Below are 22,827 nucleotides of genomic sequence, written 5' to 3'. Positions count from 1 at the left end.
ACTCATTACAGAGCTAGTTGTGTTTTCCTGTGATCTTCTTGATAACCAAAATGAGAGCAAACTTAACTTAAAAATGCTGCAGGGTTTATGTAATGCCTATCACTGTTACAATTCTGACCCACTCTCCATATTTGTTACTCTCAGTATTTTGTATTTTTCCTTAACCTATTTTAAATTTCTTGTTTAATTGTATATGCATCTATATATTTATTTCCTTGAAAGCTACACTTGCACAAGGTAGGTTTTTAAAAAATTAATGACCATTGGTTCTGCACTATGCAAAATATGCAATGGTACTGATCTCTATAGCAGTTATCTACAAACTAAAAAAAAGGTATCAATAACTTTAAAAAGCCCCTATAACCTTATAAAAAGCCTCCTTTTAAAATTATTTCATATTAAAAGTAATCAAACTCTCAACAAAACAGAACAAATACTAAACAGACTAGTGCTTCCTTTAAGTTACAGAAAAATATACCAAATCAACATAAAAATTTACATATTCACAAATAACCCATTCTTACTTTTAACAATATGAATTATAGAAATTAAATTTCCCTTTAAAAACATGGAATTATAGAAATTAAATCTTCCTTTAAAACGTAAATTTTGCTTACTGTCACTAAAGACGTAGGATGATCACAGTTTTCAATCATTCAAATTGTAATAAAAATTTAAAGATGGGATAGCAGAAGTAACAGCAAGATTAGTAACAGGTGAAGCGCAGCTTACAAATGGCTGAGAACTAAAAGATATTTAGGAAATCAACCGTTCGGAACTTAGAATCTACATTTTCCCAAAGAAACAATGCTATCCAGAGTCTTGGATTCTTAAGCTCAAGTATATTACATAATAATCACGTAACTGAGAGAAACCACCTATATTTCTAGATTTCAGAACCTTATAGATGAACTGACACAAATATTCGTCTCAACTAAAAACAGAAGTAAAAAAAGGTTCTATAAAATGTCAAGCACTATATAAGGTGTTCCCATAGTAAGTCCATAACATAACTGAAATTGATATATCATGTCCTACCCCTGACCCTCTTTTCTCTGAAGCTTCAGATTTACCAAGTGCCTGAGAAAATGGAAGTTTTATGTCTCCAATAGTTGTGAGTTAAAACACTTCAACGATTTTTTTTTTTTTTTTTTTTTTAATGTTCCTCTGGCCAGGTGTGGTAGCTCATGACTGTAATCCCAGCACTTTCGGAGGGTGAGGCAGGAAGACTGCTTGATCTCCCAAGTTCGAGACCAGCCTGGGCAATATAGTGAGACTTACACTATAAATAAAAACAGACTTACAACAGATAGACTTACAACAGAAAAATAACATACTGGCCAGGCATGATGGTTCGCATCTAAAAAAAAATTTAAAAATCAGCACAGTGTGGTGCGCACACCTATATTCTCGAGCTACTCAGGAGGCTGAGGTAGGAGGACTGCTTAAGCCCAGGAGGCAGAGGCTTCAGTGAGCTGAGATCAGTGCCACTACACTCCAACCTGGATGAGTGTGAGACCCTGTCTCAAACACTAAAAAATTTTAAAACGCTCCCTTTGACATTGAGTAGTGTTAACAATGCTAAATAAAACTAAACATACTATACGTAATTTAATATTTGGATAAATTATACCATTCCCTAAAGATATTACCTTAAACCAATGTAAAGCCAGGAAATAATAATGGTAACAGTAAGTTAACAATAAAAATAATTATAAATAAAAATAACAATTATAAATAGTTATAATTAGTAATACCTGAACCCTTATACTATGTTCTAGGCACTGTTCCAAGTGCTTCACACGTATTCTTTCTTTCAATTAACAATATGATGAACAATCTTGTTCATCTTACATCTGACATACAGATGTGGCTGTATGAAGAAACCACTATCACTGTCACCATTTTACAGAAGAAAAAACAGATAGATAAAATACTGGCCAGGCAAGATGGCTTGCATCTGTAATCCCATCACTTTGGGAGGCTGAGGTGGGAGGACTGCTGGAGGCCAGGAGTTTGAGTCCAGCCTGGGCAGCATAGCAAGATCCCATCTCTACAAGAAAATTTTTTAAAAAAATTAGCCACATATGTGTGTCTGTTGGGGGGATAGGGGTGGAGGAGGGTATGCACCTGCAGTACCAGCTACTCAGGAGGCTGAGGCAGGAGGATCGCTTGTGCCCAGAAAGTTGTGGCTGTGCTAAGTCATGATTGCTCAACTACACCACAAGCTGGGTGACAGAGTAGGACCCTGTCTCTTAAAAAAAACAAAAACAAAAACAAAAAAGTGAAACACTTTGTTTAAGAACATAGGAGTTTCAATTTGGAAATCAAAACTAAAAAAGCAAAGCAGGCTAAAAATGGTTGAATTATGGTTGAAACTGCTCCCATACCATTAAAAAGAAAAAAGCGATTAAAAAACTGATTGTAAGCAACTTAAAGCAACTAAAAAGCATTAAGAAAATCCCTAAAATTTATAAAAATAATTTATCTTAAGAATCAATAAACATTTAAAATATTCTACTTGGTTTGGTTTTTGGGTATTTGCAAGTAATTTCTGAATTTTACTTGGATAGTTAAAAGACATTAAAATTTTGGAACAGAATGAAATCAACACTAATATGTTACTACAACCAACATTTAGGTGGGGTCATTTTGAAGTCATTAACATGGAATTTTTTTTTTTTTTTTTTTTTTTTTTGAGACAGAGTCTCGCTCTGTTGCCCAGGCTGGAGTGCAGTGGTGCAATCTCAGCATACTGCAAGCTCCAGCCTCCTGGGTTCATGCCATTCTCCTCTCAGCTTCCCGAGTGGCTGGGACTACAGGCGCCCTCCACCACACCTGGCTAATTTTTTTATTTTTAGTGGAGACGGGGTTTCACCATGTTGGCCAGGATGGTCTCGATCTCCTGACCTTGTGATCTGCCTGCCTTGGCCTCCCAAAGTGCTGGGATTGCAGACGTGAACCACTGTGCCCGGCCAACATTTAAATGGTTTTTTTTAAAAAAATGCTGCTATTTGTTTAACATAATAAGAAATTGACTTTTTTTTTTTTTTTTTTTTTTTTTTTTGAGACAGAGTTTCACTCTTGTTGCCCAGGCTGGAGTGCAATGGCATGATCTCGGCTCACCGCAACCTCCGCCTCCTGGGTTCAAGTGATTCTCCTGCCTCAGCCTCCTGAGTAGCTAGGACTACAGGCATGTGCCACCACACCCAGCTAACTTTTTAGTAGAGACGGGGTTTCTCCACGTTGGTTAGGCTGGTCTTGAACTCCCGACCTCAGGTGATCCACCCGCTGTGGCCTCCCAAAGTGCTGGGATTACAGGTGTGAGCCACCACGCCTGACCAGAAATGGACTTTTTTTGAATAATCTACACCATTAAGAACAAGTTAGAAGAAACAGTTTGAAACAGTCATATCGGCCGGGCGCGGTGGCTCAAGCCTGTAATCCCAGCACTTTGGGAGGCCGAGACGGGCGGATCACGAGGTCAGGAGATCGAGACCATCCTGGCTAACACGGTGAAACCCCGTCTCTACTAAAAAATACAAAAAACTAGCCGGGCGTGGTGGCAGCGCCTGTGGTCCCAGCTACTCGGGAGGCTGAGGCAGGAGAATGGCGGGAACCCGGGGGGCGGAGCTTGCAGTGAGCTGAGATCCGGCCACTGCACTCCAGCCTGGGCGACAGAGCCAGACTCCGTCTCAAAAAAAAAAAAAAAAAAAAAAAGAAACAGTCATATCTTAAGGAGAATGTCAATAAAGATACTAAGTATATTCAGGACTTTAGCACCTACACTATTATTATTATTATAACAATTATAAAAAACAAATACAGCAGTAGCTAACGTTTATATAGTGTTTACCATATGCCAGGTACTATTATCATTTAACATACAGCATTGTCATGTAACTGTAACAACTGGATAAAGTAGGTGATACTAAGTCAAAAAGATGTCGGCCAGGTGCAGTGGCTCACACCTGCAATCCCAGCACTCTGGGCAGAATGGTTGAGCCCAGGAGTGTAAGACCTGCCTGGGCAACATAGTGAAACTCCATCTCTTCAAAAAAACACAAAAATTAGCTAGGCATGGTGGCACATGCCTGCAGTCCTAGCTGCTGGGGGAGAGGCTGAGGTGAGAGGATCACCTGAGCCTGGGAGGTCCAGGCTGCAGTGAGTCGTGATTGCACCACTTACTCCATCCTGGGTAACAGAGTGAGATCCTGTCTCAAAAAAAAGAAACAAACACTCAAAAACAATCACAACAGAAAAAGATGTCAATAGCTAGTAAGTCATGAAACATGACTCCTCTCTAGGCAGTACAGTCTGGTTTCAAAGTTTGTCTTCCTCATTAATAAGCTATATATATTTTTAAAAGTAGACAAAAATTAGCAGACAAAATTTTACAAAGACAATACGGGAAAATACAATTCTGTGCTCTTTATATGTCACCATGATATTTCTATGAAAGGCAAAATATATGATTCTACACCTCTAGGAATCATAAACTTGTCTAGCAGCAGAAAATGTACAATATCAATTGACATTTAAAATGAGACCAGGTTCCACTGAGCTGGAGTTTAAAATAAAACAGAGACCAGGTAAACAGTTCATATAGTCAATTAAGAAACGGGTAGCAGATACGGGCATTTTCTTTTTCTTTTTACTTCAGTCTTGCTCTGAATATCTTACAGAATGCTTACTACTGTGTAGGAACATTTTTATGAGATTTTGTCATATATCAGATCATATAACATATAAATATATGAATACTTAATACAAACAGAAATTTTCAAAGGATTCTTTTAGATTACCTCAAAATCAGACTTTTGCAAATCAAACATTAATTATAACATTCAGCCAAAAATGCAATGAGCTTAAATTTGTTATAATGATAAGCCATTTCAAAATCCAAAGAACTAGTCAGGCATAGTGGTGTGTGCCTATAATCTCAGTTACTCAGGAGACTGAGGTGAGAGGATCATTTGAGCCAGAGTTTGAGACCAGTCTGGGCAACATAGCAAGACCCTGTTTCAAACAAAATGAAACGAAAAGCTTGTGCTCCTAATGAAAACTAGCTACATAAGAGCAGACGGACATACCAATATAAACTCATTATTCACCATAAAAATCAAATTTAAAAATTCATGTAAAAGACTTTTAGAACTTTCGTAACAAGATAACCTGTTAATTTAAAAATCACTCAACATTCAAAGCAAAATATTTAGAAGTTGTAATCTCAAAGAAAAACACTTAACATTTGTTATTTCACCACTGCTTTGTGTATATGCAGAGAAAAGTCAGATGAATGAGTGTGATTTTAGAGGAGAAAGAGGTACAGTTTTTGTTCCTCCGACAAAGCCATTCACATTGATTGACCAGTTTAAATTTACACTTAAAATTGATACTTATGTTTATATGTACAAAGTTTTCCAAGTCTTTGGAAAGCTTTTTTTTTTCTTTTTGAGATGGAGTCTCACATTGTCACCCAGGCTGGAGCGCAGTCTCATGATCTCAGCTCACTGCAACCTCCACCTCAGGGTTCAAGCAATCCTCCCACCTCAGCCTCCCAAGTAGCTGGGATTACAGGCGTGTGCCACCACACCCAGCAAATTTTTTTGTATTTTTAGTTGAGACGGGGTGTCGCCATGTTAGCCAGGCTGGTCTCGAACTCCTGACCTCAAATGATCTGCCAGTCTCGGTCTGCCAAAGTTCTGGGATTACAGGCGTGAGCCACCGTTCCCAGCCCAAATGTATGATTTTATATGAGGTTACAATCTGTTATTCATAATTCTGAAGTCCAAAAAGTTTGAAAAGTTATTATTCATTTTGCTACATATATATTGGTTTTGATTACAGGATGCCTCAGATCTAGCTACTACATTTTAAAAATACCCTCAAAAGAGTGGCCCTAGGGATTTTGAAAAAGGCTGTATACATATATTCCAAAAAACAATGTTACCTGATATTCAGAATCCAATCTAAATGAAGAGTCTCTTGAGTGATAGGTATCATTTAAACTACTTCCTCTATTTCCAGACATCATCCTAGTGCTTAAGGAGCTGGAGGGTTGAACAGAAATTCTTCTTGGAATCCTTGAAGGTTTAGACTCCATTCTTATAGATTTTTCTGTGAAATGAAAATTTTCATTAATTGCCTTTGGGAAAACATGAAAGCCTTTAATGTTTAATCCTCCTTAATCATTAGCTCAAATAAAAAATTAACTATACAAATTAACCATATCTGACAAGGTAAACTGTGAAATGATCACCACTTCTCTTCCACAAAGCAGAAGTTCATCAAAGGTTTTCTACTGTCCGTTAAAGGAAGCAAACATGATAAAAGTGGAATGAAGCACTCTGAGGTCTGTTGTTTCCAAAATCTGGGCTCTTTTCCTTACTCAATTTTGTCTATTACATATTCTACATGAATTTGTCCTTGACTCTCTTGGTATTCTCTATTTTTAGTGTTCAATGCTCATACCTGTTGTACTATTTGCATACCCTTTAACACAATGTCCTCACAAACCTTTGTATGTGCCTGGAAAGTCTATACATTACCCACCCAATTCTTGGTCATCGGTTTAAACACAAGTACCTTTCTTCTCTGCATATGTTTCTATTTCATACATACTTTTCATACTACTATGCATTTTAATTTGTTTACCTTTCTATTTCCCCATCTCAACAATGAATTTTCTAGGTCAGAATCATGTAAAGTATTTTAAAATCACTGCCTGGGATATGAATGAACTTTCTTTTTATTTACCACTCATAGTAGGATCTCTTAATTATAACAAAAATAATGGCAACAGCTGATATTTATTAAGTATTATATGCACGGTCTGACAGTAAGGACCTTCTGATTAACTGTTAGTTCACTGAATCTGCAGACCAACCCTGTGAGACAGGTACTATATTATCTCCACTTTATAAATAAGAAAACAGGCACTGAGAGTTTAAGCAATTTGTACGTGATCACAGAGCTAATAAACTGTTTCTCAAAATGTTTCCAAAGATTGTTTATGGTACTACTGGAAAATGATACTTTAAGTAAAAAAGTCAATCTATAAATCTACACATAGAGTATGATTCTATTAATGCAAATAAAATGAATAAAACTTCTAAGAAAAAAAAACCAAAAGGCTAAATTTATTTTGTGGAACTGAGTGCTTTCCACTTTACAGATCAATAATTTCCAACTTTCCCTTACTAAACATTTCCAAACCCAGGGCAAAAGTAATGATTACCCATGCCTGATTATTAAATATATATAAATGGAATCATACAATAAGTACTCTTTTGTATCCAGCTTCATTTGCTCAACATTATATTTGTGAGATTCATCTGTGCTGTTGCATGCAGTTTTAAGTTCACTCTAATTTCTTTACATAGCATTCCACTACATGAATGCACACAATTTATTTTCCCATTCTACCATAAAAGTACGCTGTATTGTTTCCACTTGGGAACTATAACAGTGCTACTATAAAGACATTACTACTATAATTTAAAAAGTTTTTTTTTTTTCTGAGACAGAGTCTTGCTCTGTCGCCCAGGATAGAGTGAAGTGGCACGATCTCCGCTCACTGCAAGCTCCATCTCGCAGGTTCATGCCATTCTCCGGCCTCAGCCTCCAGAGGAGCTGGGACTACAGGCGCCCGCCAAAACATTCGGCTAATTTTGTGTATTTTTAGTAGAGACGGGGTTTCACCATGTTAGCCAGGATGGTCTCGATCTCCTGACTTTGTGATCTGCCTGCCTCAGCCTCCCAAGGTGCTGGGATTAGAGGCATGAGCCACCGTGCCTGGCCTTAAAAAGATTTTAAAATATTCTGAGGTAAGGATTTACAAGGCCTCTGACTGTATCTCATATAAGTGGAATCATACAATATTTGTCTTTTCATGATTGGCTTATTTCCCTTACCCTAATGTCCTCATCTATATTGTACCATATGCCAGAATTTCCTTCCTTTTTATGGCTGAACATTATTGCATTGTATGCATAGTATGCATAGTCACGCATCACTCAAGAACAGGAATACATTCTAGGAAATGCATCTTTAGGTGATTTCGTCACTGTGCAAAAATAACAGTGTATATACACAAACCTGAATGGTATACTCTAATACCTGGATTATATGGTATAACCTATTGTTTTTAGACAGCAAACCTGTATAGCATGCGACTGTACTGAATACTGCAGACAACTGTAATACAATGGTAAGTATTTATATATCTAAACACAGAAAAGATACATTAAAAATAATTAAGAATAGTCAAATCACAGAGAAAGAAGATTGGTGGTTGGCGGAGGATGGGGAGTTGTTTAATGAGTGTGAAATTTTCGTTTTACAAGATGAAAAGAGTTATGGAGATAGATGTTAGTGATGCTTGCACAACATTATGAATGTATCCAATAATACTGAATTGTACACAAACATGGTTTAGATGGTAAAATTTATGTTCTCTGTATTTTATCACAAAAAAATAACAGATTGGGGGGATGGTGCATGTGGTCAGACTGCAAGCTGTTGAATTAACACCTGTATCTGGAGCAGCGGAACCTCAGATTCTTCCCCAGTTCCATTCCCCTAAAGATAGAATATTTATTCTCTGGAGAATAAAGATTTCCTAGATAATACTCTTGTGTCCTCCACGCCTCCCATCTCCCACACACGACGTACAATCACCTCTGCAGGAGTTTAGGCATGGGTCACTCTAAGGAATAAAAGAAAATTTATACACTCAATATTGAGACCCAAAGACTCTTTCATGGTCCTGTTTCTACAATGCCGTCAGGAGACTAAGGGATTCTACTCTTGGATTGCCAAACACCAATGACAAGATTTCTGAATGTCATTTGAAATGTCTTCACTTCAATAGCTAGCCTTTCACTAAACCATTCTATCCTACAGCAAAGGCTGCTAGTCACCAAGAGTTTCTCATCAGGACTTTTAGTGCTTCCCTCTAACTGACAAACATCAAGGACTACCATGTAATCAAGGAAGGCCTCCAATACGAAAGAAGGACCAAAGTAAAACAATAGTAACAACAAAACTTTAAGATGCTGTAGGGAGAGGAAAATTTGGGGGAAAGGGGCTTATTTCTATCCTCACAGAGATCAAACAACGTTCATTCGTTGGGAGGAAATGTTTGCAATCTACCCATCTGACAAAGGGCTAATATCCCGAATCTACAAAGAACTTAAACAAATTTCATAAAAAAAAAAATCAAACAACCCCATCAAAAAGTGGGCGAAGGATACGAACAGATACTTCTCAAAAGAAGACATTTATGCAGCCAACAGACACATGAAAAAATGCTCATCATCACTGGCCATCAGAGAAATGCAAATCAAAGCCATAATGAGATACCATCTCACACCAGTTAGAATGGTGATCATTAAAAAGTCAGGAAACAACAGGTGCTGGAGAGGATGTGGAGAAATAGGAACACTTTTACACTGTTGGTGGGACTGTAAACTAGTTCAACCATTGTAGAAGACAGTGTGGCAATTCCTCAAGGATCTAGAACTGGAAATACCATTTGACCCAGTCATCCCATTATGCAAAGGATTAGACCCAAAGGATTATAAATCATGCTATTATAAAGACACATGCACAAGTATGTTTATTGCTGCACTATTCACAATAGCAAAGACTTGGAATCAACCCAAATGTCCATCAATGATAGATTACATTAAGAAAATGTGGCATATAAACACCATGGAATACTATGCAACCATAAAAAAGGATGAGATCATGTACTTTGTAGGGACATAGATGAAGCTGGACACCATCATTCTGAGCAAACTGTTGCAAGGACAGAAAACCAAACACCGTATGTTCTCACTTATAGGTGGGAATTGAACAATGAGAACACTTGGACACAGGGCGGGGAACATCACACACTGGGGCCTGTCGTAGGGTGGGGGGAGGGGGGAAGGATGGCATTAAGAGAAATACCTATTGTAAATGACAAGTTAATGGGTGCAGCACACCAACATGGCACATGTATACATACGTAACAAACCTGCAAGTTGTGCACATGTACCCTAGAACTTAAAAGTATATTAAAAAATTCATTCATAAAATAACAACGGGATGGGTGAGAATACAAAGACAGCATAATCAAGAGCTTATGGAAATTCAAAATGCCACATACTTGTTAAAATGAGATACACTGAAATAAATTCAACATAAGGATTGGGAGTAAGCTGCAGAAACCTCCTGGAGAGCAGAACCAAAACAAATAGCAAATGTAACATGAAAATAATTATCCAAAGTTATCATTTGACTGTGGTTACAGAAAAAGGAAATACAGAGAAAATTACCAAATAAACTTTTCTAGAAACGAAGAACAGAACTCTCCAAACTGAAAGGGCTCAAGACTACGTAAGAAAAAAGACCAACACTAAGCACAATATATCACCGTGAAACTGCAGAAACCAGAAGTAATGGAAAGATCCTGTAAGTTGCTAGAATGGAAAAAATGGGTCACATACAAAGAGAATGTAATCAGAATCGCTTAACAGCAACAATAAACACTTAAGACAATGAAATAATGCTTACAATACTGAGAAAAATGTTTAGCCTTGAATTCCAATCTAGCAAGTAAATTTGAAGTGGAGAACAGAACATGTTTTCAGACATGGAAGGTCTCAACAAAACAAAACGACCAAAAACACAACCAGATGAAGCTAAATGAAAAGCATGTCCTAGAAATAAGGGAGTGTGAGGCAGGAAATAACAAGATACGAAACTCAGGAAGGAGCAATAAAGGGGAAGTTAAGGAGGATGGTATGCAGAAAGCATGGGAAGCAAACAATTCAGACTGGAGCAGGACCTCAGGCAGCAGAAGTTCTAAGGAAAAAAAAAAGCATCACATGGAAACTATATCTCATTGGCATGTGGTAGAGATGATGGTATAACTAGAAAAAAGAAGGCAATTTTAAGAATTAATTTTTTAACTTGAAAAAACTTAGCTGTTCATGAAAGGAGGCATGATTGTACTAGGTGAGCTCTTTAATATTTACATACTCATAATAATGTAAATACAGACTACTGAATCAATTTGTTACATATTGTGAGATGGAAGTGGGCAGTGGGAAATAAGAATGGCAGGAAACAATGAAAAACCATGAAATAACCATGTAAGCACCCTGTTTAGAAAAATGAAAGTATGTAAGTCCTAAAAGAAATACTAAATAGTAGTGGGGCACTGCCTTTGCAAAGTGGGACTAGAGATGGGGTAAAGGGTAAGGAAAAGGACTGCTCTTTTCCTTAGAAGCAGGATGACCATATTTCCCTATTTGCCCAGAACAGTCCTAGTTTATGTGCTGAAAAATTCTAATTTATGCTTATTATCCCAGAAAAATTATTAGTAGTGCCTACGCTGTCTCTTAAAAGTGGCCTCATTTGGATGATAAAGCTTATGGTCACCTAAATTATAAATCTTTTCTACCATCGGCTTTTTACAAACTATATACGTATTTGGTAAGTCGATACAAAATACTTCATTAAAAAGAGGTAAATCCTGAACTGGAAATTTAAAAAGGCACTCATTAGGGGACAGAATATTAATGGTTAAACATTGACAATGCAAAAGCCCATGAACAATTTAACAAGTAGCAGATGTGGTATTTTATCAAGGTAGCTAAGAAGACACTAAAGGTATATGCAATCTGAGAATTTTTGGGTAACAAAATGCTTTAAAAGATATACGCCAATATTAAGTTCTATGACAATAGTGCTTCCTAATAATACCTCTCATGGTTTACTCTGACTACATTTATACCCAGTTCTTACTTGTAGAACCAAACTAACCTAGTAGGAAATCTGCTTAAAACAAACCTCCTTGGGAGAAGGCAAAGAGGCAGAGTCCTCTGAGAGAGATAATTTGATATTGTATGAAACTATTTTTGGCAACTCCTCCACATAAATTGATTGAATTTTGACAATGTAGGTGTTACAGGAAAACTTACGTAATTTGGTTGCATAAGTTGTAGGTCAAAAGCACAAAATATAGTGAAAAACAAAAATGTGCAGTCCTTGAGAAACTTCTATCGAATCACTTAGAAGGTTCTAAGATGCATCTTTTGAAGTTCATTCATTCATTTAACCAAGTTTTTTGGATACTCATGCACTAAGCACAGTAATTAATAACAAGCGAATGAGGTAGGGGGACAACACTAAACATTCTGAGATGGTGCCTGTAAAGAAACTGTAGTCTAATAGGGAACAAACTACACAAATAATCACATAACTTCAATAGCTCTAAGTGCTACAAAGGAAAAGGTATATAGGCTGGGCGTGGTGGCTCACAACTGTAATCTCAGCACTTTGGGAGGCCGAGGTGGATCACTTGAGGCCAGAAGTTCGAGATCAGCCTGGCAAACACAGTGAAACCCTGTCTCTACTAAAAATACAAGTTAGCCAGGTGTTGTGGCACACGCCTGTGATCCCAGCTACTCAGGAGGCTGAGGCACAAGAATCACTTGAAGCCAGGAGGTGGAGGTTGCAGTGAGCTAACATCAGGCCACTGCACACCAGCCTGGGCAACAGAGAAAGACTGTCTCAAAAACAAAAAAAAAAAAAAAAAAGAAAAAGGTATAAGCAAGAGCAGACCAGTGGAAAGAGGCATTTGAAGCTTAATGTTTTAAACCAAGACTTTAAAATAGTGCAAAAAAAGTTCACACATACACTCTTTCTTCAATGGTCAATGAAATAGTCTTTCCTTCTGTCACTATATCATGCTTTTTAAAATTCAGATTTCATTTCAGAGCTGGACAGTTAGGCTATCTTCCTGTCCGGTAATAAGAAACTTATGACCAGGGCTGATTTTGCAGGTGTGGGCTCTGAGCTTCATTAAAAGTTTTGCAACTGCCATAGTGAAATACGCCTCACTGAAGTCCCAGTCATGATAGATCCACTAGAATTTTATGCTCATATTCCTCATTAACAAGTCTATGACTGAGGAAGGCAAGGCACTGACAAGAGGCTACACTTTCTATTCTCCAGAATTGGTACTGAGTGTGTAAGGAATGTAATTAGCTACAAAGCCACAAAAAATATCGTATGATTAGTATTTGAGATTTTTCACTTATTGAACTTTTTGACTTGTGAGATGAAAGTTTCTGGATGAAGATTCTCTGAAGCTGAAAATGCAGCTGCTAGTTTACCTAATAAGACATACTTTTACTCTGTTAAGTATGCCTTCACCTTAAGGCATTTTAATAGTGGCTGACACAGCAACAAGAGTAAAAAACCTGTATTCATACCAATTCAACAATTTATGTAGTCTGTCTGTATCTCACAAACCTGTGGGCTTGCTTTAGCTACGAAAAAAATGAACTTTTTTTTTAAATCGGTGACTCCATTCCTCTGGGCATCCTAAGAAACTCTGAAGAAATCCAGGACATAAACAAGGTAAGGACTCTTAACAGGCCACCTCCTCACAATAAGGTGGACTCCAAAAGACCACAACCTCAGATTAAGAGTTAAGCTATTAGGCCAGGCGCAGTGGCTCACGCCTGTAATCCCAGCACTTTGGGAGGCCGAGGAGGGCAGATCACAAGGTCAGGAGTTTGAGACCAGCCTGGCCAATGTGGCGAAACCGTCTCTATCAAAAATACAAAAAAAAAAAAAAAAATAGCTGTGCGTGGTGGCTCGCATCTGTAATCTCAGCCAACCCGGAGACTAAGGCGGGAGAACTGCTTGAATCTGGGAGGCAGAGGTTGCAGCGAGCCAAGATCATGCCACTGAACCCCAGCCTGAGCAACACAGCAGGACTCCGTCTTGAGGGGTGGGGGAAAGCGTTAAGCTATTAATAGAAATAAACCAGCTCTTGTGCAGATTTGCAGCCCAAGTTAATGTTGCCTGCTTGGTAAATGGAAGTTCAAATTTTGCATTTGGTTTAAGGTGGTCCCAATTCAGTAATCCACCACGAACATGGCAGAAGCCAACATAAATCTTGCTAGAGGAATATGCCTTCATGCTAACTTTCAAATTATTTCTACAAGTAATTTTTCAAGCATAACGAACAAAGGATAACTAAGTATACAGCAAAATAAGATACCACAAACAAGGTCTTTGAGACACAAGATGAGAGAAAAAAATGGAGTAGCAAAACATTAACTCAAACATTTTAGGCAGATTATAAAACTATGCTTTGTGTGTTTAAATAAAGAGAAGTTTGAAAAATACAGGCAAGCAACAGGAAACTGCAATAAGAGCACTTTTTAACAAATACACAATAGCCATAATATAAACAATACTACGAGGATAGGACACCCAAAATGGAAGACATTATGTAAGATAATTGGCCTCGACTCTTCAGAAATCCTCCATGGCTGGGTGTGGTGGCTCATACCTGTAATCCCAGCACTTTGGGAGGCGAGGCAGGAGGATCACGAAGTCATGAGTTCAAGATCAGCCTGGCCAATATGGTGAAACTCCATCTCTACTCAGAACACAAAAATTAGCGGGGCATGGTGTCACGTGCCTGTAATCCTAGCTACCTGGGAGGCTGAGGCAGGAGAATTGCTTGAATCCAGGAGGTGGAAGTTGCAGTGAGCCGAGATCACACCACTGCACTCCAGCCTGGGCAACAGAGCAAGACTCTGTCTTGGGTTGGGGGGGTGGGGAACTCCTCCAGTATTCTTGGCCTCATACTAAGCACTAGGCAGTGGCAGTCCACTACTGGAATACTCTGAGGGTAAATAAAGCAATAATAAAGCTCATACCCATCTCAACTACAGACAAAACAAAGTCAACCCATCATACTGATGCCCCAATAGAAGTAGAATATGCCCATATCAATGCATAAATATTATTTATCTCAGTCTCTAATCTGTTCTTAGTTTAGCATTTAGTCAAAACTTGTACGATGCACAAATATGCAAGGAAGAAAAAATCAATCCATTACCAAGAGATAAAATGGCAGAAGCAGACCAAGATTCGGCCCCAATGTCAACAAATGATGGGCTTAACAGTAGACTAGGTAAAACTGAAAAACTGGAGAAGGAGGAAATACGCCAGGAAAAAATCCCCTCAAACTCAATTAGTATTAGAATTATTAAAGGAAGAGACATGTTGGCTCCATGGGTGAGGACCCAAAGTCATGGAAATGGATAAAAGGCAGATTCAATACATACTTCTTAAGTCAGAAAGGATTTACCTAACAACTGGGAAAGGAGGGAATTATTTATAATACTGATGAAGAAAAAACATTTTACTGTTTTTCTTTCAGCGGGTTGGGAGGGGGTGGGGGGGGGGTAGTCAACGAAGCACACCAAGATTAGTTGGTTTTAAAGAATGAGCTGTCTGGACGGTTGTGGTGCCTTCCAGCACTGTGGGAGGTCAGGGCAGGACTGTTTGAGGCCAGGAGTTCAAGACCAGCCTGGGTAACACATTGAGACCCCGTCTCTACAATAAAGAATAAGCAGACCAGCCTGGCCAACATGGTGAAACCCCGTCTCTACTAAAAATACAAAAAAAAATTAGCCGGGTGGTAGTGGTGCATGCCTGTAATCCCAGCTACTCGGGAACTGAGGCAGGAGAATTGTTTGAGCCTGGGGAGGTGAAGGTTGTAGTGAACGGAGATCGTGCCACTGCACTCAGAGTAAGACACTATCTCAAAATATTAATAATAATAATAAGCAATCAATCAGAAGTGCCCAGAAGGTCCAGTAGAATGCTGTAAATAAAGTTTTGAAAACACGAGAGCAGTGTGGCTGACAGTAAATTTTTCAGTTACATACACTGATTTATTTACTTTTTCCCAGATATATATGCTACCTGCTTGCCTTCTACTTGTACTGTACCTTCTATTTGGCAGTCTTCCCACCAACTTATCTCTAGTAGAATTTGGGGTACTATGAAAAAGTAAACTGAAAAACTTCAGGCAGTTTAAGAAAACATTAGGAGGAAAGGAGTTCTACCAATTACCCTACTTATGACTAAAGCTTTCTCTGACCATAATCACAAGCTGCCTACCAGGTAGAGCTTGGATTTTTAGTTTACCCTATTTGGAAAGCTGTGAATTCCTAAAAGCAGTACAATGTCCAAAAGTTTTTCTTTGATTCTGCTTATGAAGATTTTTCTCAAGTATTATGTATCCCCTTCCATTATGCTACAGATCACTGTGTCCCATTATTACAATAATGGCCTTGTTCAGATATGTCAAGAGTCACATAGTAGTCATAAAATAACCAGCCTAACAAAAATGCCTCAGCCCTATTAACACATGCTACCTCCCACACCTAAGTCTTTTCCTGTATGTTAATGTATTAATAAATATGTATTTAATATATTAATAAAATTCGTATCACATTTTTTTCCAAAATAGAAAACTGAGGCTAGGCTAGGCAGGAAGTAAGTTAATCGTTGTCTAATTTTGCACATCAGCCAATTTCTATTTGTAGAAATATGCTAGTTGAGTGGAAGCTTTAAAGTCTGCCCCTCACTTGGTATGCTTGGGTATGACTCTAGGTATAAACAAATGCTTAATTTCCTCACCTATAAAATGGTGATAATGATAGTATCAACTTCACAGGTATATTGTGAGGTTTGCTGGCATACAGAATGTGTTCAGCAAATACTAGCTGTTATTAACCAATACCATCAGTGTGAAGGTTTTCATATAAACAGCTCAGTAGAAATTTTGTTGGCTTTTTCATTATTTGAAATTGGTCTTTAACACATAGTAAAACATCTTTCAAAGTCATTCAGATTTACGTACAGGATATTCACTGCAGGGTAAAGAAACCTATACAGGATTACTTATATTAAGTGTATGCATTAAACAACTGGAAAGAAATAGCCATTTTTATCATTTTACTGTTATCTCAGGTGATGGCATTATTGATGTGTTTTTTTCTTCTTTGTACTTAGTTTTCAAAAAATTTCTTTAATGTACTTTGTTAATTGAGGGCAACAATTATTTGCCACAGGAAAAGGCATTTTTTAAATAACTTGTATTACATAAGTTCTAAGGAGAAGAATTCCCATTCTAACTTGCTGGTTTACAGCCTTAGTAGCTACATACCACAAAGTAGTAAATACTAAGTAATACTCTTCTAGTAAAGACTAAGTAAATGATAAAGTTAAAATACCTCACAAAATGAAGTTCAGATTACCTGAGTATGACTTAAAGTTTTTATCACGAAAAATTTTAAACATACACAAATAATGATCTTCCATGTACCAATAAAGTCTTCAACTATTATCCATATTCAACCTCTCTAACCTATTTTACCAACCACTCTATTATTTTAAAGCAATCCCAAGCATGACATTTTTGAGGCTATCTATTCTTATAGTGGTCTAAAGAACCTATGGTAAATTACAAAATATGGCTACAAATTTCCCCCATCCTAGTATTAGCCCCCTTTGTAATGCAATGTTGCTGCTCTGCCTAGGATGAGGCAGTCTTACTTCCCCACCCCAGTCTTGCGTGACTAAGAGAATGGATTGTGACATTGTAAGATTTGCAAGGTTGTAAGAGGTCTTACAAGCTTCCCTTAGAATGCTGTCCCAAGACTCCTGTGTCATAAATGATCACACAGAGCAAGGCCTATATGTCCACCAACACTAGCTGCCAAATACGAGTGATGCCAACTTGGACCTCCCAGCCTGGGAAATCCTCCAGCTGAATGCTGGTACATGAGGAGCAAACCCCAGCGAAATCGGTAGAACTGCCCAACAGGCACCTAGAACTGTAAAAACCAGTTGTTTCAATCCACTAGGTTTTGAGGTGGTTTGTTATGCAGTCATAGAGCAAAGCTTCATAACTTATCCTTATTTTCTACTGTTACCATACTATTATCTTACGCCGGCAGTCCCTGTAAACTCTGATTTTAACTGAGTCTAACTGGGGAATTATCTTAAATATCCAAGGAAGATTACAAGTATTGAATTACTAAAAGTACACCACTACTATAGGATAAACTCATGGCACAAAGGCCAGAGTAACCACACAAAATACCAATGTAATCTTTCTTTCTTTCTTTTTTTTTGGAGACAGGGTCTCACTCTGCTGCCCCAGCCAGAGTGCAGTGGCGCAATCACTGCAGCCTCGACCTCCTGGGTTCAAGTGATCCTCCCACCTCAGCCTCCTGAGTAGCCTGGACTATAGGCACGCACCACCATACCCAGCTAGTTTTTGTATTGTTTTTTCCTAGAGACAGGGTTTCTCCATGTTGCCCAGGCTGGTCTTGAACTCTTGAGCTCAAGTAATCTGCCTGTCTTGGCCTCCCAAAGTGCTGGGGTTCCAGGAGTGAGCTACCATGCCCAGCCCCAATGTAATATTTCAAGAGTCTTGCAGAAATACACACAGTTACAATTTCATTATTTACATATACTTTGCATATCCTTTTCTTAAAAAAAAAAAATTTGCTTCTGAGGAATTTTTTTTTCTTAGTGGGAAATCATAGTAAACATGGAGACTTGGAAGCTAAGGGTGGGTCAATGAGGGAATCACTTTGAAAGTATACAACATTTTGGGCCTTAAAATGAAAAAGTGTCTTAATTTTAAGCTGACAAATATTTAAAACACAAAAATATGGTATGCCCAAATCTTAAAAAATTAGAAAAAACTTTAACATCCCATGAGAAAATATGACTATGATGTTAAGTCTACACTACACCACTTTAAAAGACAAACTGTTCTCCTTGAAGTGAATTTAATCTGTAAGCATCAAGTTTCGATCTTCATTCAATGAGTGGAAACCATTTTAGGGTTCTTTCTACAAAGTGTGAAACATCACACTAATATACAATGATCATAATGGAAAGATAACTACTTTTAAGGTTCAAAACTTGCCTTCTTTTTAAGCTGTTGACAAAAATGGGTGTAGAGTAGCAAGCAGGTGATTTTAAAACTGGGTGTTCGACTTACCTAGTCTAACCAGTAGAGTCAGAGAAATATATTTGAGGGCAGGAAAAACCAGCTCTGACCATGTAAGTTCATGCCAGGGCAGAAAAGTTGAAAATGAAGATTAATGAAAATTAAACCCTGGCATGCTGTTACTCACACTCAGGCCTGTAATCACAGCTCTTTGGGAGGCTGAGGTGGGAGGATTCCTTGAGCTAAGGAGTTGGAGACCAGCCTGGGAAACATGGTGAAATCCTGTCTCTATAAAAAAATATAAAAATTAGTCAGACATGGTGGCTTAACAAGCTACCTAGGAGACTGAGGTGGGAGAACTGCTTGAGTCTGGGAGACTGGGGCTGCAGCAGAAACAGAGTGAGACCTTGCCACAAAAAAAAAAAGAAAAAAAATGTATTAACCACCCCCAACCTAAACTCTCAAATTATAATTTCATCCTCCCCAATCTCAGACTTTTTGGCTTATCCTATTATTAGGAAATACTGTATATTAAGATAAATTTTTTGACAGCAATTGAATTCTGCTTTGGTGAATTCCAGAAATCTTAGTATGAACTTAAAATCTAATTCCTTTAAAATTGTAATCATTCTAATATGATCAGTTGATTCACTTATTTAACAGTTAAAAGCTTCGTTAATTTAATTTGTTGTTTAAAAGTGAAGTCTAAAGCAACACCGCGCATTTCATTCATGCATGTCCCACTGTTCTTTATTACTGGCACTTAATTATCTGTGGTAACAGAAGGATGTATCAGCAAAGATCATCTAAAAAATATTTTTATTTTGTTAAGGAACACAATAGCTCTCCATTCCACAGCATAGAGCACTAACTTTATTTTTATTTTTTTAGACAGGGTCTCACTCTATGGCACAGGCTGGAGTGCAGTGGAGCTGTATCATACTTCACTGCAGTCTCTCTAACCCGTGAGCTCAAATGATGGTCCTGCCTCAGCAGCCCAAGTAGCTAGTAGTAGCAGTGTGCACCACTACACTCGCACCATCATGCCCGCAGAGATGGGGTCTTTGTGGCCTGGCTGGTCTCGAACTCCTGGCTTTAAGAGATCCTCCCACCTTGGCCTCCCAAAGTGATGGGATTACAGGAGTGAGCCACCACACCCAGACACTAATTTCCTAGTACAGTACAGAAAGTCTTTTATGTCAGGCTCTAACTTACCATTCAATGTATGTTTCAGCTACAGGAACAAATCATGAATTCCTACAACAAACCATAATATCATGACTTTGCACAGTTTCTTTATCAAAGTCCTAGTGATCCTTCACATCTTAGTTCAAGCAATAAATAAATCCTGTAAAATTTCCAAGAGTAAGCACCCCTCCCCTACGCTCCCACAGAATTACTGTACAGTCATACTAAGATAATAATAGTTGTTTATACATTAGTCTGATGACTAAACAGTGAGTTGTGGAGGGCAGATGCCATATCAAGCTCATTCTTGTAATGTGAAGCTCTCCATAATTTGTAATTTGACTACAACAAATTACAAATTATCCAAAAATGTTTAAAGATATTTGACAGATTTTGCATTACAAAATTATTTTCCAACAATAAAATGTCCAAATGTAGACAATTCTTGAACATAAAGCAGATAGAGTTGTGTAAGGTGGGTATGGAACGGACTAAAAATTGGCTACATGAGAGTCATGGATGACTTCTGTGTCCAGTTTGTTACCCGACACCTTCATGTAGAACATAATCTGGGCATTCTCGTGCTTTATCTGGGAAAATAAGCCCTCTTCCAAGGTGGCAAAAAAAAAAGAAATCATTTGTACTTGAATAAGTAGGAATTCTTATTCAAGACACCTGACCCAGCATGAAACTGGAAAAAAACCAAGATTAGTATTATGTCCCCCCAGTGACTGCTTCACACACCACCTCAGCAAATTTAATCCTCTCTAGAAATGAACTGCCATGTTTCTGAGACAATCTCATGAACATAAACAACTACGGCAAAAATGAAAACTCAAACCCAGGTCTTCTGAGTCTGGTGCTACTGCCTCATGCACCAGTCCTGTCTCCCGAAATGCTGTAGAGCTGTTAAATAAAAATATTATACTGACCTCACTTCTCAAACAAACTTTTTGCTACCTCAAGAAAAAGATCTAGTTACACTACATGTGTTCCTTCTTAATAACTGTACACTACTGGATTTTTAAAGCGAAAATTCGTATTTAACCCTACATCTTGGATCTGGACAGAAACGTGGAGATTTAAAATATTATGTAACCAGAAAAACATCTAATCAATCGTACAAAATAGGGGGAAAAACCTCGCCAAATTCAGTTTTGACACATTTAACTAATAGTACCAAACAACCTTAATCGTGACGAATTTATTACCCAGATAGAGACTTTCCCAATATATTTACTTTGGTACTTGAGAAAAAGTATTAAGTGCAGCATTTTGGGGTGAGTGGGTGGACACACTCATCTTCAATACGCAGTTTCACCAAAATGAGGGAGTTTCCTACTCCCAGCGCCTTCCATATTTTTACTTCTTAGGCCAACAGGTCCATTTTTAATAGAATTACCTACTTCGAGTTGCAGAACCCACAATTCACCACAACACAAAAATAACTCTCAGGGCGTCACGATATTCAAAAACTGGCGTTACCAATAAGACAATCTTGGCCGAATCTAAGGCGCTGCCGAAATCACTTCAACTCGAGGCCGGGCTGGCCGAGCCGGAACCCTGCCCACCTTTGCCCCGCGCTCACCAGCGAGCTCACGCGCGACGCCCACGGCCCGCAGGGCTCCGAGGACCCCCCAGCCCCGCGGCCCAAGAGGAGGCCGCCCCGCGCCAAAAGAGGGCTCAGGCCTCTTTCCCTCACCCACCACACGTTCCTGAGGAAGACCCACTATCTGTCCCCCCCACCCGCCACAAACTCCACCACCCGACAAAAGGACTCTGGCAGAGGAGGCCTGTGCCGTGACCCGCTTTGCACCGGTGGCACCGGACCAAGCTCCTCCACCTCATCCTGAGAGGAAGCGGCCTCCGCGTCCCCAGGCCTCTTCGTTTCCTCCCCTCCCCCACTCGCGGCCTGGTCCTGAACTAGCTCCCGGGACGAAGAACGAGCTCCGCAGATCATTACCCCCGCTCCTGAGCCGGCACTGACCAGTGCGCGTCCTGCTCGCAGCGACCCGCACCGCTGCCTTCCTCCTTGGAGTTCTAGGCCTGTGACTGAGAAAAAGCAGTCCGCAGCGAAGCACAATGGCGCCCGCCCCTCTCCCGGATCCGGCGCAGAACCAGCCGCCACCGTTAAGTGCCCCTCCCTGCTCCTCCTCCCCCAACTTCGCGGACTTCCTGGCTTCTCGCGAGAGTGGCGGAGCTGCGGGGACCGAGAGCTGCGGGCGGGCTGGAGGTACCCCACCGCGGGGTGGTGCTCTGACTGCGGGAACCGTTGAAGAGCTGCCCCTGGGGAGTCAGCGAGGCGCCACTGGTAAGCGGCAGCGGCTGGCTGGCTGGCGTACCGGCAGCTGGGCTGGCGAGTGTGCGGGCGTCTGGCGCTGGAGGCCCGGCCCTGGGTGGCTGTCCCCGCCCGGCTAGCGTCTCAGAGCCAGCCCCTTCCCTCCTGGGCGCCGGGTCCCCGCCCACAGTCCAACCTGCAGGGCCCCGTGCTCGAAATAACGCCCAACTCGTTGGCTTTTTTTTTCTTTTTCTGGCGCTTGGTAAGTGGCGCAGTGAATGTTGAATTGAATCAAGCACTGCCTTTTCCGACCTACCCCTCCCCGCTTGCTTCCCTGCCCTCCCTGTGTGATCTGACTGCAAGCTCTTTCTCTTAAGAGTTGGAGCCTGTTTGTCCAACCTTGTGATAATTTCCTTGTGGTAAGTAAATCTTGGTGATGGTGATCATGTCTTTTAAAATCGTGATAGTAACCTTTAATAGCGTAGCCATCGATTTTGCAGTAAACAAATTCACCTATTTAGAA

At 39.4% G+C, this 22,827-nt stretch overlaps 2 protein-coding genes across 41 annotated transcripts in view; one reads left to right on the top strand and one right to left on the bottom strand.

The window, feature by feature from the left end:
- Window positions 1-22,315, bottom strand: part of MARCHF7 (membrane associated ring-CH-type finger 7) — a 55,602-nt gene extending 33,287 nt beyond the window's left edge. For 7 of the 17 annotated variants that reach the window (XR_490892.3, XR_490893.3, XR_005241549.2 and 4 more), the window contains exons 1-2: window positions 21,990-22,315; window positions 5,954-6,120 (exon numbers count right to left, since the gene is read on the bottom strand). Coding sequence is in view for 12 of the 17 variants with exons in the window: in XM_007965108.3 (XP_007963299.1) it covers window positions 5,954-6,106 (153 nt within the window). In the remaining 5 variants the exon portion in view is untranslated. Of the gene's footprint in view, window positions 1-5,953; window positions 6,121-19,025; window positions 19,127-20,053; window positions 20,096-21,989 lie in introns of all 17 variants that reach the window. The other 10 variants (XR_012094196.1, XR_012094197.1, XM_073019749.1 and 7 more) reach the window with 4 other exon arrangements.
- Window positions 22,209-22,827, top strand: part of BAZ2B (bromodomain adjacent to zinc finger domain 2B) — a 409,685-nt gene continuing 409,066 nt past the window's right edge. For 22 of the 24 annotated variants that reach the window (XM_073019726.1, XM_073019727.1, XM_073019730.1 and 19 more), the window contains exon 1: window positions 22,209-22,337. The gene's annotated coding sequence lies outside the window, so the exon portion shown is untranslated. Of the gene's footprint in view, window positions 22,338-22,473; window positions 22,567-22,603; window positions 22,724-22,827 lie in introns of those variants that run through there. The other 2 variants (XM_073019731.1, XM_073019729.1) reach the window with 2 other exon arrangements.

This window comes from Chlorocebus sabaeus, chromosome 10 (genome assembly GCF_047675955.1).
Source record: "Chlorocebus sabaeus isolate Y175 chromosome 10, mChlSab1.0.hap1, whole genome shotgun sequence".
Lineage (NCBI taxonomy): Eukaryota > Metazoa > Chordata > Mammalia > Primates > Cercopithecidae > Chlorocebus > Chlorocebus sabaeus.
This window is presented reverse-complemented; position numbering and strand designations above follow the sequence as displayed.